The following is a 26,255-nucleotide window of genomic DNA, read 5'->3' as shown; positions in this document are numbered from 1 at the left end:
CTTGGTGTTGTACAGAGGTAACTCGGGAGGTGCAAACTTTAAAGGCAGTGAGACCAAACACCTGGGAAACTGGGGGATAACGGGGAAATAAAGTGACAGTTCAGCCATCCAAGGAAAAGTAAAGGGGGAGTTACAGGCAACAAGAAAAATAAATTACGGGAGGAAGGAAATTAAATCGGGGTCACAAGGAGCAGGGCTGTCCCTACTACCAAGATCCCTGGATTACTGAAGGGGAAGAGTGATAGATGGTGCCATCATTTGAAGGAAGCATTTACACACTGCATGAAATGGCCTTAGCAGTTCTACAGTGGTTTGAGATAGGTGTTTCACTTCCATCTGTAAGGTGTGGTTCTACAGTAAGGTAAGGAAAAAAAAAATATGTGAGAGGTTTATTTTATAGGGTGCATTAAAAAATCCATTTCTGAAAAGCCTTAAGTTATTACCGTGGGCAAGCAATAAAGCCTCAAAAGCCTCCAAATCAAGAAAGACAGTATTTTCCTTGTCTGATTGTTTGTTTTTTATAAAAGATGGTAACAAACAATAGAAACAAATGCTTCCGATTTATCCAACTAAATTTTAAAAATTCCATATGGTCTCAAATCACTCAGAAGCTAATGTTCACAACTATTCCTATTAAATCTGAACTGCTTGCTGCAGTGTAATGACTGGATAAGCAATTTCAGAAAGCTTCAGGAGGGAAAAGCTATATAAATGTAAGGGATGGAGGTTATGAAGTATTAACGTGATGCTAAATTGCTGCATGTCATATTTGCAATGGGCAGTTTACAATCTGTTCATCCTGATGGATTTAGCACAAGGGAGTCTGAAGTCCTAGCTCTGCAATTTCTGTCTCTGCCTAGTAATTTATGGTCAGATTGTACCCACAAATAATGGGTTAGCACCGAATGAGTTTGGGACCCTGCTCAGCCCAAACAGCTCCACTACACTCAGAGGAGCAGCAATAAATGGAAAGCAAGGAAAAGTTCCAGGAGATAATGAGTCTGAATACTAATGACCTAAGCTAATACAAAAGATGGGAATGCAATTTATCAAAGCGTATAAAATCCATTTGGTGCCTTAATGAGTTATAAAAAAAAAATAATAACAATAACGATTTAGTGGATGGAAGCCAAATGTACATTTTTTTCCATTTTTTTTCTTCTTTATCCACCAAGATGTTGCAGAATATATGAATGTCTTCCTGGTTTACTGCAGAAATTAAAATGTACTGCAGAACTCCCTCCTTCTCTATTCCTTTGGCCGCTTTCCCCATCAGCCAGAAATTCTCTCTTAAGCATCTTAATCACCTAGAGTACTAAAAAGGCTGAAAATGATGTTCATTTCATGAAAATATAGGTTCATTTCTACCTTCAGTCAGGATTTTATCCTATGGGGAAGATAAATTTCTTCCCAGCTGGAAAAATAAATTATTGCGAGGATTATCTCACAGCCTTATGATTAAGCATTAAATCCCGAATGAACAGAAAATAGATGGGAAATCTATAATTTCCTACTGAAGTTGATTCTACAGCAAAATGTGTTTGTCCATTATTCATATTTTCTTAATACCAGGTAGTCCTGATAGATAAAATGAAGCTTCTCAACTAAACTGCACAGTTGGCATTCTGATGAAAAGATGGATAACAGAGCTCCCCGGACTGGAAATGGATATGCTTTCTTCTGTGGTGTATTATGTTTCTCCTTCCATGCAGTTGGAACTGTATTTCACATGGCGCCGCCTGAAACAAAAGAAAACATTGATATCAGAAATAAGAGAAGGTTAGAAAGCAGTATTTTCTAATTTACTTTAAATGTCATTGCAGTGTAATTCACAAGTTTATGCTTCTTTTAACTCCTACAGTAATTAATTTCCCTCTACCACAGAAGAAAAAAAAATAATAATAATAATAAAAACAACTGATGAAGTAGTAGAAAAAATAGAGGATATACTCCAGATTGGGCTAGAAGCCTACAAATGTTACCTGCCAATAGGATGGTGCTTTAGGTACCTGCCCCACAAGACCGTGGTACAGGAACCTGAGTGAGAAACACTGGACCATACTTTCAGGGAAGCTTGGCAGCACACACCCCTCTAAAGCACTAGCCACGTACACTCGGCTGAAGTGAGCCAGGAAGGATGTCCCTGAAGTGTCCCAGGCTGGTTTCTGCAGAGTGTCTCCATCTCCACAGAGCTCTCTGGAACTCTCCTTTAAAGGTAGGCGGTGACTGATCTCTTTTTTTTTTTCAAAAAAAAACAAGCAGGCTTCAGTCTCTTTTCTTCCCTCCCAGCATGTGGATGAGGGGAGAGGAGTTTTGTGTGACACCTGCCTCCTTTCCACACTCTTACTCTCTGTCAGCTCCTGGATGTCTCTTTGTGAACTGATCCATCTGCAGCAGAGTGTTCAGAAGTAAATTTGGGGTATTAAAAGGTCTTACTGCAGCTCGACCAAAATAAGCTCAATTATCCTAATGAAAGTTTTTTTTAAAAAAGAAAAATAATAATAATAATAATAAAAAATAGAACAATCCAAACCACCAGCTGTAAGGAAGAATTTGCAAACCTGTGCCCAATTTCATGTAGTACACCCATTTACAGCAGGATAAATTTGGAAATAATGAACTATACAATGCTGGGGGAAAAAAAAAGTATATCATTTCTTTAGTCCTTATTCTCCCATTGAGTGAAAAAGCAAATGCAGCTTGTCACCCATTCTGGTAGTTCGTGTAGCTGAGGGCCGAATAACAACATCTGTTTCCCTTTTCCTTTACATCATAAGAACTGGGATAAGAAGTGTTTCTTTGGCTGTGAAATCATACTGGAGGCAGCAGCTGCTAAAGCGAGCTAGAAAATGACAAGTGTAGGCAGGATACAATGCATCAAAAATTGATGCCAGCTAATGGAACAGAGGTTTTAAACAGCCTGTGCAGCACCCATTACTGTCCAGTTCTGCAAGCAAGCGGGAGTGCTTCCCTTCAAAGCCCTCTGAATGTCTGGTTTGGAATGAAACGCATCCTGGTATGCATTTTAAGCAGAGACCAATAATCATGCCAAGTACCCTGGAATGTACTCAGCCATCTGATTCTGTGAGCTGTTTCCTAACTAAGGGGAGTTTTAGATTCAATGTGTGATTAAGACTTGAATCTATTATGGAAGCAGGAACAGCGGAGGAATTATCTTTTGTGATATTTTAAAAATAAATATATAATTGAGAGACTGCGTGCAGGCCTCAAAAGAATTTAAAGCTGCATGCAAAAACCCTTTTTCCATAGTTATCTACAGGAATTCATGAAAGCATAAAAAATGACAGCTTATAAAAATGTCCAACTGGCAAATCCAGATGTGGCTGGTTGGAACTTCTGCCTTCAGCATCATCACACCCGATTTTAGTTTGACGTTAGCCACAGCACATCTATCTATCACTTCTGAGAACTCAAATGATGTTTTCCAGAAAAAGCATCAAAAGGATAACTGGAAGGATCCCACAAATCTGAAATCACGGCTACTGTTCTTTACAAATACACGTGCTATTTACAAAATCAGCCTAACTAATCTTGCTCTCGCTCCCAAGCACACTTTCTGTGTGCCTTTGCTCGATTGCTTCGAACTATCAGTGCCACTGTTTTCCCCGCATAATTACTATCTTCTGTTGTTTGCGTGGGTGTCTCGCTTGAAGACACACCACAGAGGCGTTCTTTGAAATAGGAAAACATTTTCGTAATGCCATGATCACGTAAGGAAAAGCAAAAATATTTTTAGTTGCCCTTTCTGTGTATCCTACTAAATCCTGTACTGATGGTATTCGGAGGCCTCTTCAGGACGGCAGAAGGGGTCTGAACCCAAACCCAGGTAATTCCCTAGATGGATCATCACTGAATTGGGTATTAGCATGGTATTAGACCAGGCTCTGTACTACTAACTTTCTACACTGCAAGGGGAGGGCATCCTTAGAAAATGACAGCAGTAATGAGACTGAACGTAGCTGGATGGGAGTCAGGCTCATACACAGTTACTTACTGAGCTCTTGTGCCGACCAGCCCACATGGGAGGTGGTGTGTCCACATGCTTTTAGACTGCAAGAGAGGAAAGGGATGCATCAATTCTTCTATTTTCTGCAAAAGAGGTTCTCATCCTTTCAGCCATACACGTTCTTCCCCAGTGCATTGTCCCTGTCAGTTACCTGTCATCTACCTTATGCTCCAATTTTATAATCCATTTCACCTGAAGATAAGATTGTGCCTTAAATTATGCATTCACTGAGAGGCCAACTTGTCTTGTTTAACTGTGCAGCTACACTGCCACTCTGGAAGAAACATAGAGACGTGAAGCACCTTACGTATTCGAGGATCTGAAAGCTCTTTACAAAGAGAGATGGAGGTGCTGATGGCAAAGGGAAGTGCACTAAAAATTGTTGGCAATTGCTGATGTGGAACTTTCATTAGCTTTTATGCAGCCTTTGACACCTCAACCACTTTTATTAAGAGAATTAATGGGAGGGAGGACATTAAGGTTATTTCATCCTGTCCTTGGGGAACTGACTGTCAAAAAGACTGATGTATTAAATAAAGTGTTTGAGGTAACAGTGACCAATTTGTGGGAATTTGATCTAACGGCAGCTCAGAGCATGACACTGGACAGTTTTTACTACCACAACAACAACAACAACAAGTCCACCACTGTTCGCTGTAAGACATGGAGTTTTCTCTCTCCCTTCTTTCTTTTCCTTTCTTCCTTTTTCTTTCTTTCTTTTTTTTTCTTTTCCTTTTTCTTTCTTTTTTTTGCTTCACTTTTTTTTTCTTTCCTTCCTTCATTCTTTCTTTTTTCCTTCTCTTTGTTCTTTCTTTCATTTTTCTTTCTCTTCTTCCTCTTCTTCCTCTTTCTCTCTTTCTTTTCTTTCTTCTTTCCATTCTTTCTTCTTTCCTTATAACGTGGCAGCACTTCATCCCAAAGCTGTCAGTTCTCTGTCTGTCTCTAAGGTCCCCCAGTAAGGCAGAACTCTGTTCTGTCCTCACTCACCCATGAAATCCCTTAATGCTCCTTTTGATTTGGAGAACACAATGCTGCCTGAAAGGGCAGAGGACAGAAGTACTGTAGGGGAGGGCTCACAAGTACTCTTCATGCCATAACACATCTGATTATTACTCTGCCCTGATCACTGTAAAGCTGAAGTGTGTCTGTGGTATGGAAACGTCCAGCAAGTCCTGCACCAGTCTGCCTGGACTGCACTCAGCCCCACCACTGGGGAAGGACAGACCACCACCAAGGGCAGGACTGGAGAGAGGTTGCTCCTTGGGACATGCTTACTTCAGCCTCAAAGGATAAGTTTAACCAAAGGCTTCCCTACATAACAATGATTTCAGGGCTAACCACCAGCAAAATCATCTTGCTGAATGCTCTTCCTGTTCACCATACATAGGGTTGTTTTAATGGGAATAGTGATTTGTCACTTACTTGCCCACTTTTACTCCTTACTGCAATAACTCTTCACCTCCACTGTTTTAGGGAAGTGCCATTGAATCCAGCGCATTCAGAAATTTTAGCCTTCCTACGGTCTGCCATGCTAATTTCTGTAGGGAAAGGAAGCTAGTTGCCTAGCTTTCGTGCTTAAATTCAGTATTTATTCTTCTGATCTGCTCTTCCAGATTTCTTGCTAGCAGTGCAGCTTTGAGTTTCTGTCTTTCCATTTATCACAAGGAGGATATTTGCTGCTGACGCTTTAGAAAAATAAATAAATAAAGCAGCAGACCCAGATAAACATCTCACAGCATTTTAGCGATGCTAAAAATAATAGTTGATGTAAGTAGTGCTCTTTAAGTTAAAAGCACCGGTTGATGCAAGTAGTGCTTCAGAAGTTAAAAGCACAACACAGTCTCTTTGTTTCAGCTGGGATAAACTGTGATTACCACGGTGCAATTAATAATGAGGAGTCATGGGCAGAGACTGAAAAAGAAGTTGGGTCTCCAGAGTTTTATTCTCGCAGGCTGTCCCCTGAACAGCACTACCTCCTCACACAAATATTTGCCCTAAATAAAATGTTCATGCTTTCTAACTAAATAAAAGCAGCCCTGAAATCTGCAGTAATTCTTATGTCACCCTTTGACAGCACTAAGGAAAAACATCTACAGCTGTCGTGCATAAACAGAGAACTGTCTTAAGAGAGATTTGGCTCATTCATTTTTTCCAGGACAGTTGCAAATGTGGCTGTGTAATGAAAGATGGCAGAAACAGAGAGGGATTCTGAAGTTCAGCACTCACATGTAATGATAATATTTTCCCTGAAAATACACAGAGATATCCAAGTGACCTCTACTGAAAAGATTCTCCTTTGCCAAAGGTGTATGGGTACAGAAGATGGTGCACTTTTTATTAGCTGAATTTTTATTTTTGTGCTCGTTGGTATGTGTGCGCACAGGAATGCACGCTCCATTACTTGCTGTTCATTGGTTACTGTCACACTGCCGGTCTTCATTTTGTTTGTTAGGCATCCAGAAGGAGATCGCCCTTATTTTTACTTACTTTATTTAATATATTTTTGTCATGAACAAAGTTTAATGATGCTAAGAGAGACCCGCTCTTGCCTTCACTACATTTTGGATCAGGTCTTTTCCTACTAGGTTTAAAAGCAGTAAAGTCTAGTTTGTGGCTAACTACCGGCTACTTGCGATTGAAAAATCAATCATAGCAAACCTTCATTTGAGAACTCTCAGAGACACTGAGGTATAGGGAACCACAAAAAGTCCCTTCATATTTCTCACCCTAAATACTTACAGACACAGAATGCAGCGGTTTATTAAAAATAAGGATTGTTTATTTCTGAACCCTTAACAAACAAAATGAAGACTATTTCCTGACATTAAAAGAAAAATTCAGCAGAAAGCAGCAATGTGTTATCAACTCTTCATCTGCCTCCATCTATTTGCAAGACAAATACTTCTCTATAGCAGAATGGCCAATGAGATAACAATGTGCCTTATGCTTTGCTCTCCTGTCTAGTCTGGATTTTAACTTGCTAATTTTCTGTGGCTACAAACAATGCAGTGGAGTCTTTCAGGCAATGTGTTATGAACCACAGGCTAAGGGACATTGCTGAGGCCACCAGCAAGGTTCTCCAGCTCACAGTGAAAGAGCCTTCCTTTTCTTCCCCCGTGTAGCTGCTGTTACACCTACTGCTTAGCTAACCTCAGAAGAATCAGATAAACATTCTGTGCTGGGCTGTGGTTAATGTTTTCTACGAGCACATGTTCGGCTACCTGGAAATCAGGAAAAGCACGACTCAAAGACAAGCATTTTGCCTGAAGCCCACCTCAACAGCTGAAGCATTTTCAAATGTGCTCCTCTACAAAGAAGAGGACGAGATGTCTTGGTCAAGCAAAGAGAGCTCAGCTGGCAGCCTGGGCTGACTCACTAAAGATGACCCTAGCACTCATGGCAAAAGTAGATCGCAGCCTCCTTCCACAGACGAAGTAACCCAAAGGTCTTCCAGCCAGCAAGCTGTCCTGTAGGCTGTCCCTGCAGTGCTGTTATCTACTGAGCCACCCACAAACACAGATAGCAAGGAGCTAAATCTGACCCTTTTGGAGGAAGGGGGAAGTGTTTCTTTGCAGGAAATGAAGCAAGACTAAACAGAAAGTGCCTTTGTTGGTTCTGCAAAGTATTTAGCTTTGAGACGGTATTCCTGTGAGAAATATTATTCAAAACCCAGTTGCAACAAAAGGCAAGATCTAGATCTAAGTTCTTGTCTCTCCAGGCACAATTTAGACCTTCTCCAGCCACACCCTTTAATAATCTTTCCACACAATGTCACGTAACATTAAAATACTATCAAGCATCAACCCCAAGCATCACATCCATTTCACCTCACGGCCAGCAGCGATTCTGACAGGAAGATTGTGTTATGCCCAGGAAAACAAGCCTGCTTCAGTACAGCACAGCACTGGAACAAGGTATCTGGGGGTTCTCAAGGCACCTAATCTTTCAGTGACAGGCCCAGAGTTAAGCAAATGGATTACTTCATCCCAGAATGTCCTGAATTTCATATATTACCTCACAGAGCAATCAAAAAATCTGCAAAGCTGCTCCATCTCTCCTTTTTACCCTTTAACACATAACATACAATACAATAACAGCTTAAGGAGTACTAGCAGGTCAGTCTGAATGGTTACTCTTATTTCCAGGAACACAGAAGTTAAATTTGCATGGAAATGGAGCACACAAGCAAATGCACAGTGTTTTGCTTCCTGCTTATAAAAGATGAGTTTTGGTGAAGCCAATATCCTGGACGGACATAGTTTGCTACTGCTTAACCACTGTACAGGATAAATGAAGGCACTGCACGCTGCTGAGCACCCACCCCCTCAGTAATACATGCTATTGCAACCTCAGAAATATCTATTTCTAACCCAAGAGTAAATGCTGCCTGTCTTCACAGGGAACAATTAAGGCGGGCAGGTACATGGCAGACGGGGGCCCAGGAAGAGATTACCTGCAAGATGGTTGACGCCTATCAGAAAAAGAAGAGGGCTCATACTGAAGTGGATGGGAGAAGGCCCTAAGAAAGGAAGGTGTCTTACAGAAAGGTTGATGGGGCTCTGAGAAAGCTGATGACATCCAAACGGCAAACAGATGAACACAGATGATCTGAGAACTGCTGTTGCCTATGTCACTGACTTCCCAAGTCAAGTTATCTTTCTCTGCCTCCCGATAGCCTCATTTCAGGATGGTAACAATGCCAATTTTCCATCTTTGCAAGTCTTCGTAAGATCTATGGATGGGTGCCATTAAAAAGTTGTCAGCATTTTTAATTATGATAATATGCTGTCCTGTAACACAGCTAGTCTCTCTCAGAAACCAAACAATAGCCTAGCTCAATGATTAATTTATTGTGAAAGTACCTCACCTTTTGCCAACAATTCTGTTCCAAATTGCTTCTTTAGCTCTGCTGTCAACATACAACCTCACTGCTCATGGGTCCACGGGAGGCACAAAAACCACACCGTACACTGACTTTTTTAACACATTAAGTATGATAGTAGTATGATACGATACCGCATTTTCAATAAAACTCCATCCAGTTTAAATATAAGTAGAGAAGGACTTCTTATGCTTTTAACCTAAAAACTCACCATGAGCAGTAATATAAATCTATGCAAATAGCCATAACCCCAAGTATGCAACTGATAAATTAGTCTGTATCACTCATTTGTGTAATCCACTTCTAGGCATTACAAGTATTGCCAGGAAGAGGTATATCTTACTGTACATTTCTCTTCCAACTTGTTTCATTACATCTGGACTTCCTGAAACACTTACTGGAGTACAGTATGGCTGGAGAAAGTTAGAAGTGGCATGCTAGTTTTAGTTCCAAGCTGAAACCGAATTCTTGTCACTTATTCTGGCTGGTGTAATAACAGAGCAATTATTTTCTTTTATTTTGTGAATTTTACCAGCTAACTATTTATTTCAAACACATGATTCTCTCCAGAGATCATCTGAAAATTGCTTCTTTCTTCTGCTCTTGTCAGAAACAAATGTCAGTGCAACGCTGAAGTCTAGGACTCGATGTTCTACACCAGAAAAATAGCGTCAGAATTAGCAGGGCTGCCTTAAGGGGCACTCAGGGTGTGAAAGGCTAACAGATTAGTCTATAGATCACTCTTGGTACCAGAAGGAAAATTGATTTTGTTTTCTTGCCATCTAGCTTTCACAAAACACATTTTCCAGTTTGTCATTACATATATTTGGCTAGAAGAAGTAATAATTTATTTTGAGCAGATATTGCTTACCCCTAATTCTGAAAATATGAAGCTAAACAAACAAAAAAATCTGACAGTTGCAAGGAATTTACTTACCTTCTACAGCTGATGCACTCGGATGGCAATGTTCTTGTTCAGGAATTATGGGCAGTACCTTCCTGGCCTGTGCAGTAAGTGGAACCTGTTGTTCATTGGCCTTCACTAGGAAAAGGTAAAATATTTTTATCCACACTGCTAAACAACAAATACATCTGCAGAGTGTTATGCTTTGAATATGCAGGTTTGAAGATCACTGAGAGCTATCTGAATGCGAGACAGAGGTGCACAGCCAGTTCTTCAATGGCATTTCAGTGCCTATAGATGCAGATACACGTCTGGGAGTCCTGCAAGTACTAAGCACGTTCTGGTATTTTGCTTCCTCTTGGCACTACCCAGACTACAACACATTGATCCTAAGTCTTCATGGAAAACAGCTTGAGGGTAGGCCACTAAATTGCTCTTGAAAAGTTTACTGGTAGTGAAAACTCAAAAGCATGCAAATATGGGGGTAACTATGGGTCTCCCAGAACACGAAAATCTACAGGTGGCCAATTAAGCAGAACCAAGTGAAATTCAGAGTGTGAACTTCCCGATTCATTCTCACAGAAGGACAGCCCAGACTGTGTGCCTCAGATAACTTGCCCTACACGCAGGGAGAGTAACTGGGCGTCGTACAGTGCTTAACAGAGACGGGAGCACGCGCTTCAGAAACAGGCAGAGATGTGGTGATGCTGTTAGCATGCTGACACGCAGACAGCGACATGGTGTCTTGCTGGGATACATGTAAGGAAACACGGAAGCAGAGTTGCCAGGCTAATGATGCTTCAATGCAATGCATTTTTCAAAGAACTACATCAGAAGACAGCATTTTGAATCAAGGTCCACCCTGTCCCTCACCATCCATAACTTCTGTAACCTACAAACAGATTTCTACTGAGTTCATAACAAGAGGAAGAACCGTGCCGTTTATATTTAGCTGTATTCTTTCTCCACTTTCGATATCAACTGGGTTTCTCTCCTTTACCAATGCAATTAAAAAGTGGGGTTTGGATCTTGGTAATTAAGCAGCTGAGTATGAAAGACAAAGTTGAAACAAAACTGGGGTAGGTTTAAAAATAGCAGTGGGTCATATTCCACCCTCAGGCTGAACCTGAAGAGAATGGGAACGTAGGCTGATATTCCCTTTGGAGCCCGTGTATAAGGCTGCTCTGCATGCATGCAAACGGAGCAGAGAAGTGGCCCCTCACATATCAGTGCTCTACTGAAAGCATACAGGGGCTATAAAAAGCTCCCTAAAACTACCTGTCTCCTATAATTTTTATTCTCCCTTCAGAAACAGCAAAAGACCCAAAGTGGTAATTAGCCTTCACATTTTTCTCTGGAAACATTGCATCTTAGAAACACGTACATCTGTGCTGAGTATTGAACACCGTGACAAGCTTTGCTTTTCTCAGCATTATTCGTCTACGTTGCAGAGGCAGAGACAACTACACAGCTATGTCAAGAACTAACTAGGAAGGATTGGAATAAAATATGGGATGTTTCACTTAGCCAAGATTAAACAAATTTCTCTTTTCTTGGCTTTGCACATATTTGGTGCTGTAGAGGATGCATCCTGCCTGTCCTCTTTGCTAAAAAGAGAAGGTGTCATAGAACACAAGGAGGACCAAGTCTGAATTCATTGAGATGCCAGCCCTGACACTGCTGAGACAGGGACTGGGCCTATTTCCAACCTGCAAACTAACCTGAAGCTGTAGCAATACATCAAGATATGGCAGAATTTGGCCCACTTCTAATCTTGTAGGCAAGGAACTATTATTTTAATAGGGTAGCACAGAAGAAAATAAAGGAACTCAAATGACCAAGGGGAAATTTGTCTTATTGTTTCTTATGTGCAAATTATAGTTGTCAAGCGCACTTATATCAGATGTTATGGATGTCATGAAGTCTGAACAGTCCAGAAAACAACGGCAGGCCAGAAACCCTGAGGTTTTATTCTCTGAGTCCTGGTTGTCACTGTGATCCTGTAATGTTCTTCTTTCAGGATGAGTTATGAAATTCTCACCCTATTGCTTAGTGGCTGCAGGTCTTTTAGCAATTTAAAGTGTTTTAAACAAGCTACCCCACTTTTCATGTTACTGGAAAGTCCAAAATTTCTGTATCTAAGAACTGTAGCTATTTCCCTTTGCTTCCAGCCTCTAAGCTATTTTTCTACTTCTGCATTTCTCTTAGCCTGAACCAACTGAGTCAAACCAGACACTCAAAATCAACCTTTCCCCTAGGAGAAACACAAAACACCTCTCCAGTAACAAAAGCCGTACCAACTGCTGACCGTCTGCCCCAGCCCAACCCACAGGGACGGGTGGCTGCTGTATCGGGAACGGCTGGTGCTCTGTGAGAACACATCCATTGCTGCTGGGGCTTGAGGCCAAAACCCCAGCTCACGTCTTTGCTAATAGAGAACTCAGCAGGCCACAGAGTAGCCAGGTGCTGTGCACATTTGCTGACTCTGGGCTAAATTCATTTTCATTAGAGAAAAAGTATAAGTAAGTCTAAGATTCCAGATAAGTAGCATAGATACGAAAATAAAAATACATCTTGTAATTCACAGTCTATTGAAATCTCAGTTAAATATGTTAGTGTTTCAACAAATATAGTCTTCGGAATACTCGATACCATGACTAGGATATGTTCAAAATCTGTTCCAGCAAATGCAGTATGAATATTAATTTGATACGGTTGAAAGCCAAGAGCATCATAATATAATCAGAAGAAAACATACTCAAATACATCAGAATTAACTTTGCATTACTGTGAGCCAGACGAGTCAGGGAATCTTGTATTTGTATCCCAAAACACAATGAACCAAATTATTACTTTGAGCCAATGGAGTGTTGCTGAAAACGAGAGAAGTAATACACAATTTCAGCAATATAGAAGGCATTATGTCAGAACTAAGGTTATGTCTCACATAGACTATAGAGTAGTAACATGATATTAACAATACGATTGCGTGTCTGCACAGTCCCATTCTAGAATAGGAGTGGGAGCAGGTTTTTTTCCAACAGACCTTATGCTGCTTTCAAAACAGGACAAAAATAAATACGGAATGTCATTTTTATGCTACAGAAATAAGGTCTAGATAGAATTTATAGTGGTAAACTTGTAGCAATATAAATTCACACTGCATCTTATAACCCACATACTTACATTAATGAAACTTCCTGTATGAAAAGACCCTGCTAGGCAGATTCATCATAGGTACCAAAAGCCCTAATTTATGCAATTTGTCTTTCTTGTGCAACATTTTTTTTTTTTTTTTTTTTTTGAACAGTGTAATGCATAGTTCATAGACACTGGCCTGCTCCCAACATGTGCCATGTCCCCAGGAGTTCATTTTTTTAGGATAGTCATATGAGAATAGCTATACTTAATCAGTTCCTAGTAGTGGAAAGGGTATTTAAGAGGTTTAAGGAAAATGGGTTAAGGAAAAGAGCAGTGTAAGTAGAGCTACCTTCCATTTCACTGGAACCAAGGTGATTTGAGAAGTGAGCTATACGTGACAGTCTAGCAATTTCTGAGTTCTTTTAAAACACTTTGGGGAATACTATCTAGTCCTTATAAGTGCTATTATTAATTCATTAAGTTGTTCCAAAACCTCTTCAACTGCCTCTTCAGTTTGAGAAAAGAAAGCCTTGCAATAAAAGCCTCTGATGTGGGAATCTCCCTGACATTCTCTGTGATGAACACAAAGAAGGAATAGATTTTTCACCTTTGGTTTATTTTCCACAAACTACTACTAGCAAGTCCTATTTGATATGAAAATGCTCTGTGTCTGGAAATACAGGTCAGCTGCTTCAAGACATTATTTCTTGCACTGATGAAAAATCATCCTGTTCTCTTTCCCTTCTCTTGTGGCTGCACTAAAGGGCAACTGTGTTTTGTCAATTCAAACCACTCAAAGGATTATTTTACACAAATGTAATGGCAGAAACAGATCTAAAGTCTAGAAAACATGCACTGTACAGCTCTGTACATGCTCTCTCACACACTTTTTTTTTTTAGCTTAACAGCACAGACATGATACAGCCGAAGTTTATGACCAGAATGTTTTAAAGCTTCCGTCTCCACTGTATGTGCCTAATTGTTCATAGTACCATGAATTTCTGAGTTGGAAGGTTGTAATTGTAATCTAACCCTAAAGAATTTACTGTAGATTTTTCCTCCTTGGATAAAAGGCAACTAGACTGGATGATAATAATTTGTGGATGTAGAGGCACCAACAGTTTCACAAGACCAGCATACATGCTGTAAATTATCTATTTGTAGGATCACAGTAATATTAAGCCACTAATTTACTAAGTCTTTGTAGGAAAACATTCTCATTCTCAAAGTGGAGGTTTCCTTCTTTTTCTTTCCTTATACTTTCTGAACTTTGACTAACTTTTGAGAAGCATCTGTACATCTTTTCATCTATATGAGATACTGTCACATTCACTTATATATACAGTTATTTATCCTCATTGCAGGGTTTCCAGGATGGTTTTATTGTCTTCAGAGCACCTCAATGTTGTGTTCAGAGATTCCAAGCTGTACACTAACGATAATTACAATATTATCAAGGGCAGTTGAACAAGTAATCTACTGCTGTTTATAATCCACTATCACAGTAGCAAATCTTCAACTTAGGAACTGGAAAAAATGTAAACATTTTTCTTACGGTCTTGATTCTACTTTAAATTATATTAGTATAAATCAGAAAATTGACTGGATTGATCAGAACTATGATGTGTGAAATCAATGAATATCAGATTAGAATAAGGCCCATTTTTGCAGTTAAAACTAAGCATCTTTCTGGGTTAAATTGATAGGTTGAAGTGGGAGGAACACACAAGTAAGAAAAACAAACCAATATGTGATTCCTGTTCTCTTCAGCACAGTAAAACTAGATTTGAATTTCCATAAAACTTCATCATCAAAAATGCCTTTGGATATACAACATTAAAGATGTCATTGTGAACATGCTGATAAAACAGTTATGTCTTAGTGAAGCTACTAAAGACAAAAGGTGGCAGAGAGATAATTCCTTTCCTGGGGGATGAAAATAATGAGCTCATAAATATCTTAAACCTTAAATAAAATCTTAGAGGTAGCCTCTAAAACTGAGGAGCATAAATTTTACTCCCAGGAGAGTTCAGACAGACATGGAGCTAGCTATTCACCCTTTTCTAGGTAAAACTGAAATGCTGTGAGTTATTGAGTAGTAGAGAGAAATTATCAAGTCTCCTCTAATTCTCAAGGAACTGACCAGACAAGAAGCAAAATAGGCAAACTTAGACAAATTTAAAACCATTTATTTCATTTACTGGCTTTGTAGTTGTTCTTATTTTGGAGGGAGTTTTTGTTTTGTTTTTGTTTGTTTGTTTGTTTTTCCATTCAGAGCTATTATTCTTCATGTTCATGTTAATATTTAAAAAGCCAGAGCTCCCTTTGTGAACCCAGAATCCATATTGAAGCATATGAATTTTCTGGCAATATCAGTAACATTCAGAGGTCTATCTGCTAATTTCCCCTCACCCATAGATTTATGATCAAATTCTAATTTCTGCACCCAAAACTTGGAGTTTAGCCATGCCTCTTAATTTATCTGGGCTAGCCACATTGTACTCTCAGAAGATCACATTTTAATACCTATCTGAAATTATTAAATTGTAGTTTGTTGGGATTTTTTTTTCTAGGAATAGTCTACTAAATGCCAGCAGAGACATTCCCTGAGTCCACACCTGTACATTCCATTCTTTGCTAGCAGATTTTGTCAAGCCAAAAACACTTAGAGCATACATGTATGTGTGTATATTTGTGTACACTTTTCTGACACACACAAAGCACTCAGCTGCCAGATTTCAAATGTGGCACACAAGATCACCAAAACTTAAAAGGAGGTAAAAGAAAACAACAGCAAAGTCCTTAATGCAAAACATTTGGAAGACTGGAAGAAGCATTCCCACATACATAAGTCTTTGTAGAGTTTCACTGTGAGAAATATTTATTTCCAATAGAAATATGTATTTGTAACATAAGCCAGATCAAATTTGTGTAGGATCAAGGTAACTCTGAAACAAAACTGAAGCATCCCTTGACAGGAAAGTCTTAAAAGGCCTTTCTTGAACTCTCCAGACTTCACAATTTGTTAGGTTTTTATTTCACTTTTATACTACTTACCAGGAAAAAGATGAATTTTATTAGCAGAAATGGTTGTTATTGCATGTCTGGAATCTTTTTTGCTTTGAATAGTATAAACTGCTGCTGCTCCTCTGTGTTTACCATCTGTTTTAAACAAAATGAGATATCTTCAGCTATAGAAATACAGACAGCACTCATTAGAAGGAAAGCCGGTACAGGCCTTATGCCTAAATTGTTTAACACTTTCCATGAAGAAACAGGAAGGTTCTGAAGTAAGGTCTGGAAGAAACCTAGGGTCAGATGTTTTGTATTTTTCCCAATTACATTTTATGGTTTCATGTTTGCCCTTTTCAAATTCTTCTTTCCTTCTCTATAGCATGTAACTTAAGTAGACTTTGGAAGATTATAGAAAAAAGTAACCGTGCATGCTCTGGTACAGGTTTGGAATCATGCTTCTGATGGTGGAATTGCAAGGATGAAGTGTACTGGCACCCTAGAAAACTGACAGCCTCTTTGCAAGTGTGTGGTGTTCATCTTTGGGAGCACAGTACAGGAACAAGCTCCACACCACCGAGAGAAGATAGAGCTGGGTTGAACACCTCTGACTGTCCTCAGCACCCAGTGCTTTCCATCATCCTGCCGCTCTCTCCATGGCACTCTTCTACAGTGAGAGCAGCTCAAGACTCAGCTTCTGACAGCATACGTGCCCCACTTCTACACAACAGAACTGTTTTTTTTTTTTTCCTTTTGAGAATCTTTAAAAATTCATTAAATTAGCATTATTTAGGTCATGACGTTTTTATGAATACCCAGGTGAGAACTAATATGCTGAAGCCTTAAGTATGTGCTCTAACAGTTAATGTCAAAAGAAGCTCTAGAACTGGCTGTAAGACAAGAGTGGAAGAGTAAAGGCAAAAGGACTAATTTCTAATTTAGCTCTTTGTCATGGATCACTTGTAACTTCCTCAAAGTTTATTTGGATATTTTATTTTATGCACTCTTGGAAATAACTTCATTAAAGTTTCAGAGAGTCTCAGAGTCTGCCTAGCAGAAAGTCTTGGAAGGTCTCAAGAGGAAATGAATAATTCCATATTTCTTCCCAGTTTTCGCTAGTGCTCAGAAATTGAGAGAAAAACTACTAACTGAATTATGACTGTAAAAATTCTAAGCAGCTGTTTTAGGCACATAGTAATATTCTGTCAGACTCTTTAGGCACCACAGGAAAAAAAAAAAAAAAAAAAAAAAAATTATTTTGTAGACTTTTAATGAATATATACGTACAAGAAATAAAACCCTTGAATCTAATTTTATGTGCTTATCTTTTTGCCAGTAAGATATTACTCTTGTGTATGATGTTATATATTGTAAATTTAAGTAATGAAAATACTATTCCTCTATTAACAGAAAACTTACTCTAGAGGTAAATCAGAAATCAGAAGCCCAAAAGGAGCGTCTTTTCCTCCCTGCCTGTGTCCACAACAATTCTGAAAAACTTGCATTTAATAGAAAAATGATGTTTAAGAATAAAGGTAGTAAAATCATTAATCATGAATACTAATGGTTCTGCATTAAAAATGAGATGTTATGAATCAAAGCATAGAAAATCTCGCTCATGACATTTATGGTAGCTTTTCAAATTGCAAGTAAAAGTCCTTCAAACTAGAATAGTTACTGGCCCATTTATAAAGACCTATTTTACTGTTTATGTACATAAAATAGGATTCAGACTTTTGTTCCAGCAATAGGTAAAAGATCATGCATTTCGATCGAGATAATCTGATAAGGAGTTTCTTTTGTTATTTGGAGGGGGATGCAACAGATACGTCATTTTAAGCAACTGTTTCACTTAATTGATTAAAAATAAATGCATAAAATATTTATATTTTTAAAAAATCACAGAAACATCTTGAGTGTAGGCATCCTTCTGCCTTCTGTTCAGTTATGACAAAATCTAAACTTTTATTGCTCTTTCATTACAAAACTGCTTGTGGATACAATTAGGATGATCACAGGAGTGGATGTAGCTTATCATTTTTTCATTACCCCTGTGACGAAGGTCTCTGTTCTGCAGCTCAGGACTACAAGATGAATGGACAGCTGTCTGGTAATAGCAACTAAACGCTGGTTCTCCAGAGGCTTTCTACCCACTCAGGGCTGAAACGGGCAGAAAGTCTCAGGAAATTGCTGTGAAAAGCGTCCGAAAGCTATTATCCCAGGTAGCAGATTAAGTAACACTCATTTCACATTGACAAAAGGGAGTTTGCTCCCTGTACCACCTACCTCTGACTTCTGATGAAAAATGAAGATCAGCAGCTGACAAGGTCAATTTTCTGCACTGTTTTTTTGCACAGAGGACTTTATCTTGATTGCTCAACAGTCTCTTTTATGCTTAGGGTAGTCCTACACTTCTATTGTTGCTTTCTCCCTTGTATATTGCTAGAAGAAATACTGTAAACCCTGATTTCAGCCTCTATTCCAAGCGAATTGCATAGGAAGAGCCTGTTTTGGGTGGTGAATGCATTATGCACAAACAGTTGTTTCAGTCTCTGTAGTAAGGACAAGTTCTTCCATAGCAAAGTTACTTTTTTAATCACTTGGAGTAGTCAAATAGTGCTGTTTCAGAACTCACAGCATTATTTTATTTGCTTAAATAACAGCACAGAGCAGAAACGTTATCTGAGCTTAATTCAGCTCTGCGACTGAGAAGGCACCGCTTGTTTGACCTGCGTGGCATTGCACCCCCACTGTGAATTCAGATGACCAGTTTTTAGGACAGACAGCTGAGTGTCTATCTCCTCATATCTAACCCATAATTTTTCTTGACCATGACCTAGATGAATCATCTTCAGGAAGGAAAGGGTATTTCTATCTATTGCTATTGGTCATTGGCATTTCTGCTTAAGACCTTCACCAAGGCTCAACTGTAATCTTTTTATCTACTGAAATGACTCTGAAACCAGAAGTTCATTGGACTAAAGATCATAGGCCACCAAGCATCTGTCAAAAAAACACATCCTTCATTCACCACCAACAAGCTTGGATTTGCATCCACAATTCAAAGGTGAAAGGGGATAGCATCAATCATCTGAGTATTCCAGTTCCTCTGTAAGAAACTCCTATCATATTGCAATTAAAATACTGTTGTCTGAACCACATTCGTAATCAACAGCTTCCTTATAGTAAATTTTTCATTGTGTAGAAATTTAAATTTGTGGAGATTAACTTTTTGTTACTTACAGTTTTGTCCGTTTTCATGAACTATTTTGTAGATGACAATTGAAATAGTAAACACAATAATGACTAGAATCATACTGAGCCAAATGATCTTCGCCATACACATTGGATCTGTCCAGAAAAAGTAGGAGAGATTAAATAAAGCAAGAAAATACTGACAGAAAAAAGCAGAATAATTTGTCTTCATAGTTTTTTTGACTATGCCTATCTCCACAGATGAAAATTTAAACAAAACAGAAGGTAGTGCCTTTGTCTTTCAGCCTGCTTTGTTGTTTGCAATTGAGTTTTCTACCCAGAATTTAGTTTCATTTTCATCTGTATCTATCTCTCCATGTCTGAAGAAGTTAAAAACTATACTAATATCATAGCTAGGTCTACTTATTAAGAACACAGAAATAAACAAACAAAAAACAAGACATAAGCTGCCCTCTCTTCAATAGGATTTTCCCTGGAATTATTTTACACTGCTTTAGCCAACTCAAAAACACTTATTCATTTCCATCAAAGTTACAGCACAAAATGTATTTGCCATATAAAACTAAATGAATGTAATATAATTCACCAATTCCCTGATGGGAAGTGTTGCATATATGTACCTGAAGCCCTGATTGTGGTCAGGCAATCTCCTGCAGCACAAAGTGAAACTTAAAAAGCTGATGGTTTGTCCTCTGGGAAAACTAAGCCTAGCTCAGTTGAATATTTCTCTTTTAAGTCAGGCTGAACATGGGATATTGCAGCAAGACATTAGGAAAAGTCAAACCTGTCTTCTGGTTCTTCTAGCTCCGAAGTTAACTGAAATTCTGAAATTGTTTAATTTACCTCCAAGACAACAGGGTTATGCTAATATGGGGGAGTGAAGAGTAAAAAAAAAGTAATTCTAGATTTTTTCAAACATGCATTTTGTAAGTCTGTCATTATTAAGTGGAGGGAAAAAAAAAAAAAAGGAATGTACAGACACGTTTTTCTGTCTAGCTTCTAGGGAAAATAAAAGCAGAGCAAAACAGTTGACTATGGATAACTGTTAGGTGACTACTAAAGATGGTCTTTTTCTATGGGATGATCAAAATTGCATTGTTTTGTTGTGAAATACTTTCAAATGGTTTCTGAAAGCAAAGAACTACCTACTGGAGATTTTCTCAAACATTCAAATTGTTTCCGAGTTTGATTTCCCTTCTGACTCTCCTTTGTAACTTACATTCCACGTAAGACTCCAGCTGCAGTGAAATATTTATACAGTCATTTTGGTCGTTGATCATTGCCGCTAGACAGGAGTGATTTAGGTATTCCTCAGCTGCATTTCTTCCTCTGACTGTAGAGTTGTTGATGCGGATTTCCAGCATATAGAAGATACTATCCTCTACTTCTTCATTTGCATGAAGTATAGTGAAATTAAAATATTTGTAAAAATAAATAACATCTTCTGCTTGCTCTTCCAATGAGCCTTTTTCTTTTGGAACTACAAATTAAAACAAAAACTGTTATATAATGACAGACAAAGAAAGACAACTCTCAGGAGGAGTGATAAAATAATTTTTCTGTCTCATTTGTGAAAACAAATAGTATTTTTTTACATTACTATGATAAAAATGGACAACAGGATAAAATGTAAAATCATTATGAACAGAACCAAGGAGTATTGATTATCTACACAAAATACATTTCCTTAGCAAATTATAGCCTTTTTTTTTTTTCTGCTTTACTACCAGATTAAAAGTTTTTAAGATTTTTGTTGCTTTGTCAGCTGTTGTCAAAGCTAACAAAGACAAAAATTGGGCTATAAAGAGAAACAACAGGAAAAGCTGTATGATGCTAGACATCTGAAGTGTACTTCTAGCCTCTGTGCTATCGGTCGCAGAAGGGTTTTGTTCCATTTCAAACCACAAACTGTGAGACTCACAGAATATTAACAAATACATTTAGGTGAGACTGTGTCAGTTGTGTTAAGAGTCGTATAGGTATAAATGAAAATAGAGATTGTCCACATATTTTCTGCATTGGTGTTCTCCACACTTGGAAAGACAGCTACTTTTTACTAAAGTGATGCAGTTTGGACAGAATTGCATTTCTTATACCCAGGACTTGGCCTCTTGCCCCTGTTGCTGACAATGTTAGGAAAGAAAAATTCAGAAGCATCCTCTCCCCCAAATTTCCAGATACATAAGGCACAGAAGGAATATGCTGCTACTGTTCTGAAAAGCTGTGGTTGTTGCTTCTTCATATTGCTGGGCCAGTCCTTACTCAGTACTGCCTTCTATAGAACAGGTAAGGCCATTTTTGATGCTGAACAGTTGTGGAGATCACAGGCTATAAGCAGAAAAAATGTTGTTTTAGTTCTTTTATTTCTTGTGTAGCTGCTACCTAGACTGTTACCATCTTTGATTTAGTTCTTCAGATACTTGTTTTCATCATATCAGCCATCAACAAGCAGAGTTCCACAATGACATTTAAAAGCAAATTTTTCAAGAAAACCCATCAGAAACTACAACTCTTTATAAATAAATGAAATATTTTAGAAAACCCAGCAAGAATTAAAGAATAAAGATAGAGATATAAGAGTGCTCATAAAAACCAGATGGCGGAGGTCAGATTTGCAACAGAAATATTCCAGGTGGCTCCTGGATAAGGCACTCTTTTCTCGCAGCACCCTGCTTGCAAACCAATACAAATCCCCCTGAAGACAATGAACTCTCCCTCACACACATGGTTTTACATAAGATCCTCAAAGAGAACAAATTGGTATTTTGCTACCTATGTTTTTCTGCTGAGAATCTGGCATAAAACCTACATTTTGTAGCAATGCAAAGAAAAGCTATTACGGACAACAACAACAAAAGCCCAACAATGTTCATAGAACTTGCAAAGCCCATAGAGAACCAGCACCGTGTTACCATTTTCTTTCAAATACCAAACAAAACCATGCATTTTATGCTGCAATTAACTACTTCCAAATGAAGTATTATGCTTTTCCTACTTACTTTTTTTAGTTACCACTCCTGATCCTTGATGATCAACATCCACATCTCTGTTGGATTCACATTCTGAGTATTTAGTATGTGATTGTTGTTCCCTACTAGAGGATTGGCAAATACATGGAATATTTTGGAAACTGGAATGATTTACAATGGTCTTCAGTAAGATAGTTTGGTTTTCTCTTCTTTGTTGCAGTGATCTTCTGCAAGAATTATTAAAAGTGCAAAGTGGAAAAGTGGTGTTACTTGATGAACAGGTATCCGTGCACGATACAATGATAGTGTTAGCTGAAAAACAAAGAGTACCGTATTAGCAAAACCTTCACAGAGGGCATAGATAAGTATGTGCGTTTACGTATCACGTAACAACATATCCTTTAACCATAATACAATGAAATGCATTTTTTTTTCTTGAGAATTACAGCAGCATAGTGAATGCATTGCTGAATTACAAGGAATATCTTGAAGTACTAACTTGCATTTGTGGTCATCTCTAGTCTCATTCCTGTTTCAAAGTTGTTTGGATTTCATTGTGCTTGAAGAGAAGATGAAACCGTTTGTGTTTGAAAAGGGAAACAGAGCCCTAGAACTGTGCAGTTGCCATACACCAGTGTGATCATGCTGCAAAAGAGCTATAATGAGGATGAAAACTTTCTCTTCGGGGACATTGAAACCTTACATAGAAACTACAGAGAAATGCTGCTGCTTTGTCCAACCACACCCTTCCTGCTCTCTGATATTCAATCACGAAACTTAATTATAACCAATTTTACTGTTAGTTGAGTTTCAGTATCAAATTACTGCAGCTGGAGCACATTAACGCAATTCTAGCAAATAACAAAAAACACACAGTATTCTTTATTAACGAGTGCTATTTTAGCTGTCCTCCACATTAAAGTAAGGCTTTATTGTGTGAATCATGTATTTTTACTTGAGTTAACCTTGAACTATTTTTTCGGTATGAAAGAAATTTAAGAGTAAGAAACTTTTGGGACCCCAACATTAAATCTGTATTTATGAACACAAATAATCAGGCTCGTGTTGACGTGGCACTAACCCATAGTTTTATGGCTGAGCTTCCAATTCTGGTATTACCTTTGCATCTCTGAAGAGGAAATTTTGCATCTACCACTCATTATGAGTAATTGGGATAATATGTTCATAAATCCTTATGTATAGGCAGGAAAGCAGCCTTTGATTGCTCCAGTACTCAGCTGCAATCTGACAGTTTCAACAGCCATCTGTGCTCACACTGTAGCGGACTTGCCTCAGAAACAGTTCAGTGAGGGATTTTGGGCAGAATTCAGAAATAAAATCCAAAATCCAGCACCACAGTCAGTTACCTTTGTTTTACTTACACCACATTAGAGTATCATAAACTCATAAAACATTGAAATGTAAAATATAGCATGTGTAGGTAAGAGAAAACCTAGGCTGTGATCTTTCCCTTAGGAAAGTCAAAATATTTTCCCCCAAATGTTTTTGATCTGACTGTCACAACCTGGAGCAAAGCAGGCTCCTGAGACCCAATTCTTCCAGCTGAAGGAGGTGTTTTGGGCAGCGATCCTACATGGAGATGAGCCAGCAACAGAAGAAAAATACTTACTCTACCCTCCTGGCAAGGCATGGGCATCTGGGCAACAAGTCTAAAACCACTGCTGCAGCTTTCAGGGTCAACTAATAGCAATTCCCTGCCGTGCCCCTTTCACTGAGGAATTTGTACCGGGACACGTGAATCCAGTGACTGTGCAGTGACAGTGACACGGGTCTATCAGTGGTCGCTCCATTTTGCATGACATGCTCTACATGAGCAAACAGGCTCAAGAGCTGCCTAGCCTTTTGTATAAAATTACATTTTTATCACTTCCTTACAGAAATGGCAGCCATCCCATAATATGGCAGATACAAAGCCTTCTGTACAACTTTGGGAATGCATAACTGAGAGTTTATAGGAGAAACAGTCCAGCGAACTGTACAGGACTGGGACTGAGAGCATCAGGCTCCAAAACAACAAGTTCCTGTTCTAAAGCAACTTAGTTTAAAATTTCAGAGACCAAAACTGGTGGGTTGCTTTACAAATTTAAAAGAAACTTTTCACTCTTGGCAGTGCTGAACTGTATTCTTTTTGATAAATTTTTAAAGGCTTGTTTTTCTGGAAATTCATTTTCCCCAACATTTCTGAAAAAAAAAAAAAAATCTAAGTTTTACTTATGTTATATTAAAAACCTGAAGCACCCACAGCTTCAGTGTGATTTTAGAAAAGCCTATGGGATTAGGTCTCAACCACTCATTTAGGAATCACCTGTAGAGGAAGGTACAGTGACTATATTTCACATCTCAGAGAAGATTTCTGACAACAAATTTGTGTGGCGAAGTAATGTCCACGACCTCATGTGGTAGACAGAAATCTGAAACACCTACAGCAATGGAATTCTGTACATTTTAGGCTTGCTACAAAATATGAATTAAAAGCAGTTTCCAACAGAAGATTTTCAGTGAAGCAGAAACGCAAATTTCCTTGGAATTTTCGAATTAAATTGCTCAGCATGTTTACTTCCTCACGTAATTCAGACATTGTAATACAGTCATAAGTTTTCAGAACATCCAAAATATGACTATGATCGTGATTTTCCAAATATAATTCTGTACTCCACTCTGCTCATATACATCTTACTTTAGACATAATGTGATTAAAAACACACATCAATATCAGAACTGCAATGATCATGCTATTGCATGCAGCATAAAGCAACTCCAAGGATAATCTGGGGCAAATATCATGGAAAAAATGCAATTACTCTTTAATGTTTGACAGTAATATCAATGTTTTCTTCTGGTAATATTCAGGCCTTTGTTTATTTGTGTGGTCTCTGTTAGCAAGCACTTTGGTTACTTCTGAGTGGAGTTAAAACATGAGTTGTTCCAACATCTTAAACCGTATGATTGTTTTTATAACATTTGAAACTTATGACATCTTATCAAGTGTGTTGATATTATCTATAAATATTATCTACAAATAATTATTTATAAATAATTATCTATAAATATCTATATTATCTATAAATATCTATAAATTATCTTCTATTATCTATAAATATCTATAAATTATATTCTAGCTAGTATCACGATTACATTTTTTTGGTGAATGAAAATAAAAATGTAGATGTAAGTAACCTAATCTGGGCATGGTTTGACACTAATTTGCTTGCAGAAAATTATGCTTCATAAATAATTTAATGATGTCTAGGAACACACACCATTTGGCAAGGGGATTATTTTTATTATTAGATTTATCTCATACAAAAGCTTACTTAGGAACAGCTGTGACAAAACTATTTTAATATTAATTTATTTATGAATTTTTAAGAAAGCACTGAATGCATTGCTTATACACATAGATTTTGCATTCATCCTAAATACCGCATTGACCTTTAGGGTCACCAATGTTTATTTGGGATTTGGGTTAAAAGATTTGCTTCACTAAATTCACCTATTTGACTCATTTTTTTTTTATCATGCTACCACTGCATATCTCTTGCATAAACACTATCTCACACAAGAAAGTAACTGTACAAAGATTTATAGGCATTTAAGCACAGGGATTTCAAAAAAGTTATTTTTAAGACATGAGTAGCTGCCATGGAAGAATATAAGCATTTTAAATACTACCTTCATGCTGAAGATAGTAAAAGTACAGTTGCATGGAAATAGTTACAAAATTTTTGCTATGTACATAAATGAATGGCAAACTCCTTCCAAATTAACACATAGAATTAACTCTTTGGTTAAAAATCTAAAGAAAACAATCTATATGTTTTACAAAGTCCATATGTATGTCCATATGAGTCCATATCATAGCCACCACTTTCAGGAAAGCACATGTCAACTTTTCAACTACAATCAGAGTTTAGAATAAATAAAGTCTCTTTTAAAAGCTGATCACTCACCTTCATGGATTTTGAAAAATTCAGGTAAGCATAAAATAAACATGGTAAGTACTCCTAGTACTAATCTGAAGAGTTCTGATTTTCTCAAAATCAAGCACATGCCACTGAAGCTCTCCCATCTAGCATAGTGGTG

At 38.0% G+C, this 26,255-nt stretch overlaps 1 protein-coding gene across 1 annotated transcript; it reads right to left on the bottom strand.

Moving 5' to 3' along the window:
- Nucleotides 1-379: 379 nt before the first annotated feature.
- Nucleotides 380-26,255, bottom strand: TMEM156 (transmembrane protein 156). The gene is made up of 8 exons (XM_035325024.1): nucleotides 26,123-26,255; nucleotides 22,182-22,463; nucleotides 20,402-20,662; nucleotides 19,210-19,317; nucleotides 16,012-16,116; nucleotides 9,847-9,951; nucleotides 4,016-4,071; nucleotides 380-1,739 (listed from the first exon to the last, which is right to left on the bottom strand). The coding sequence occupies exons 1-7, from the start codon at nucleotides 26,220-26,222 to the stop codon at nucleotides 4,067-4,069; spliced, it is 966 nt and encodes a 321-aa protein (XP_035180915.1). The 5' UTR covers nucleotides 26,223-26,255; the 3' UTR covers nucleotides 380-1,739; nucleotides 4,016-4,066.

The sequence above is a fragment of the Oxyura jamaicensis genome, chromosome 4, assembly GCF_011077185.1.
Source record: "Oxyura jamaicensis isolate SHBP4307 breed ruddy duck chromosome 4, BPBGC_Ojam_1.0, whole genome shotgun sequence".
NCBI classification, from domain to species: domain Eukaryota; kingdom Metazoa; phylum Chordata; class Aves; order Anseriformes; family Anatidae; genus Oxyura; species Oxyura jamaicensis.
The sequence above is the reverse complement of the archived record's forward strand: the minus strand, read 5'-3'. Positions and strand labels throughout refer to the sequence as shown.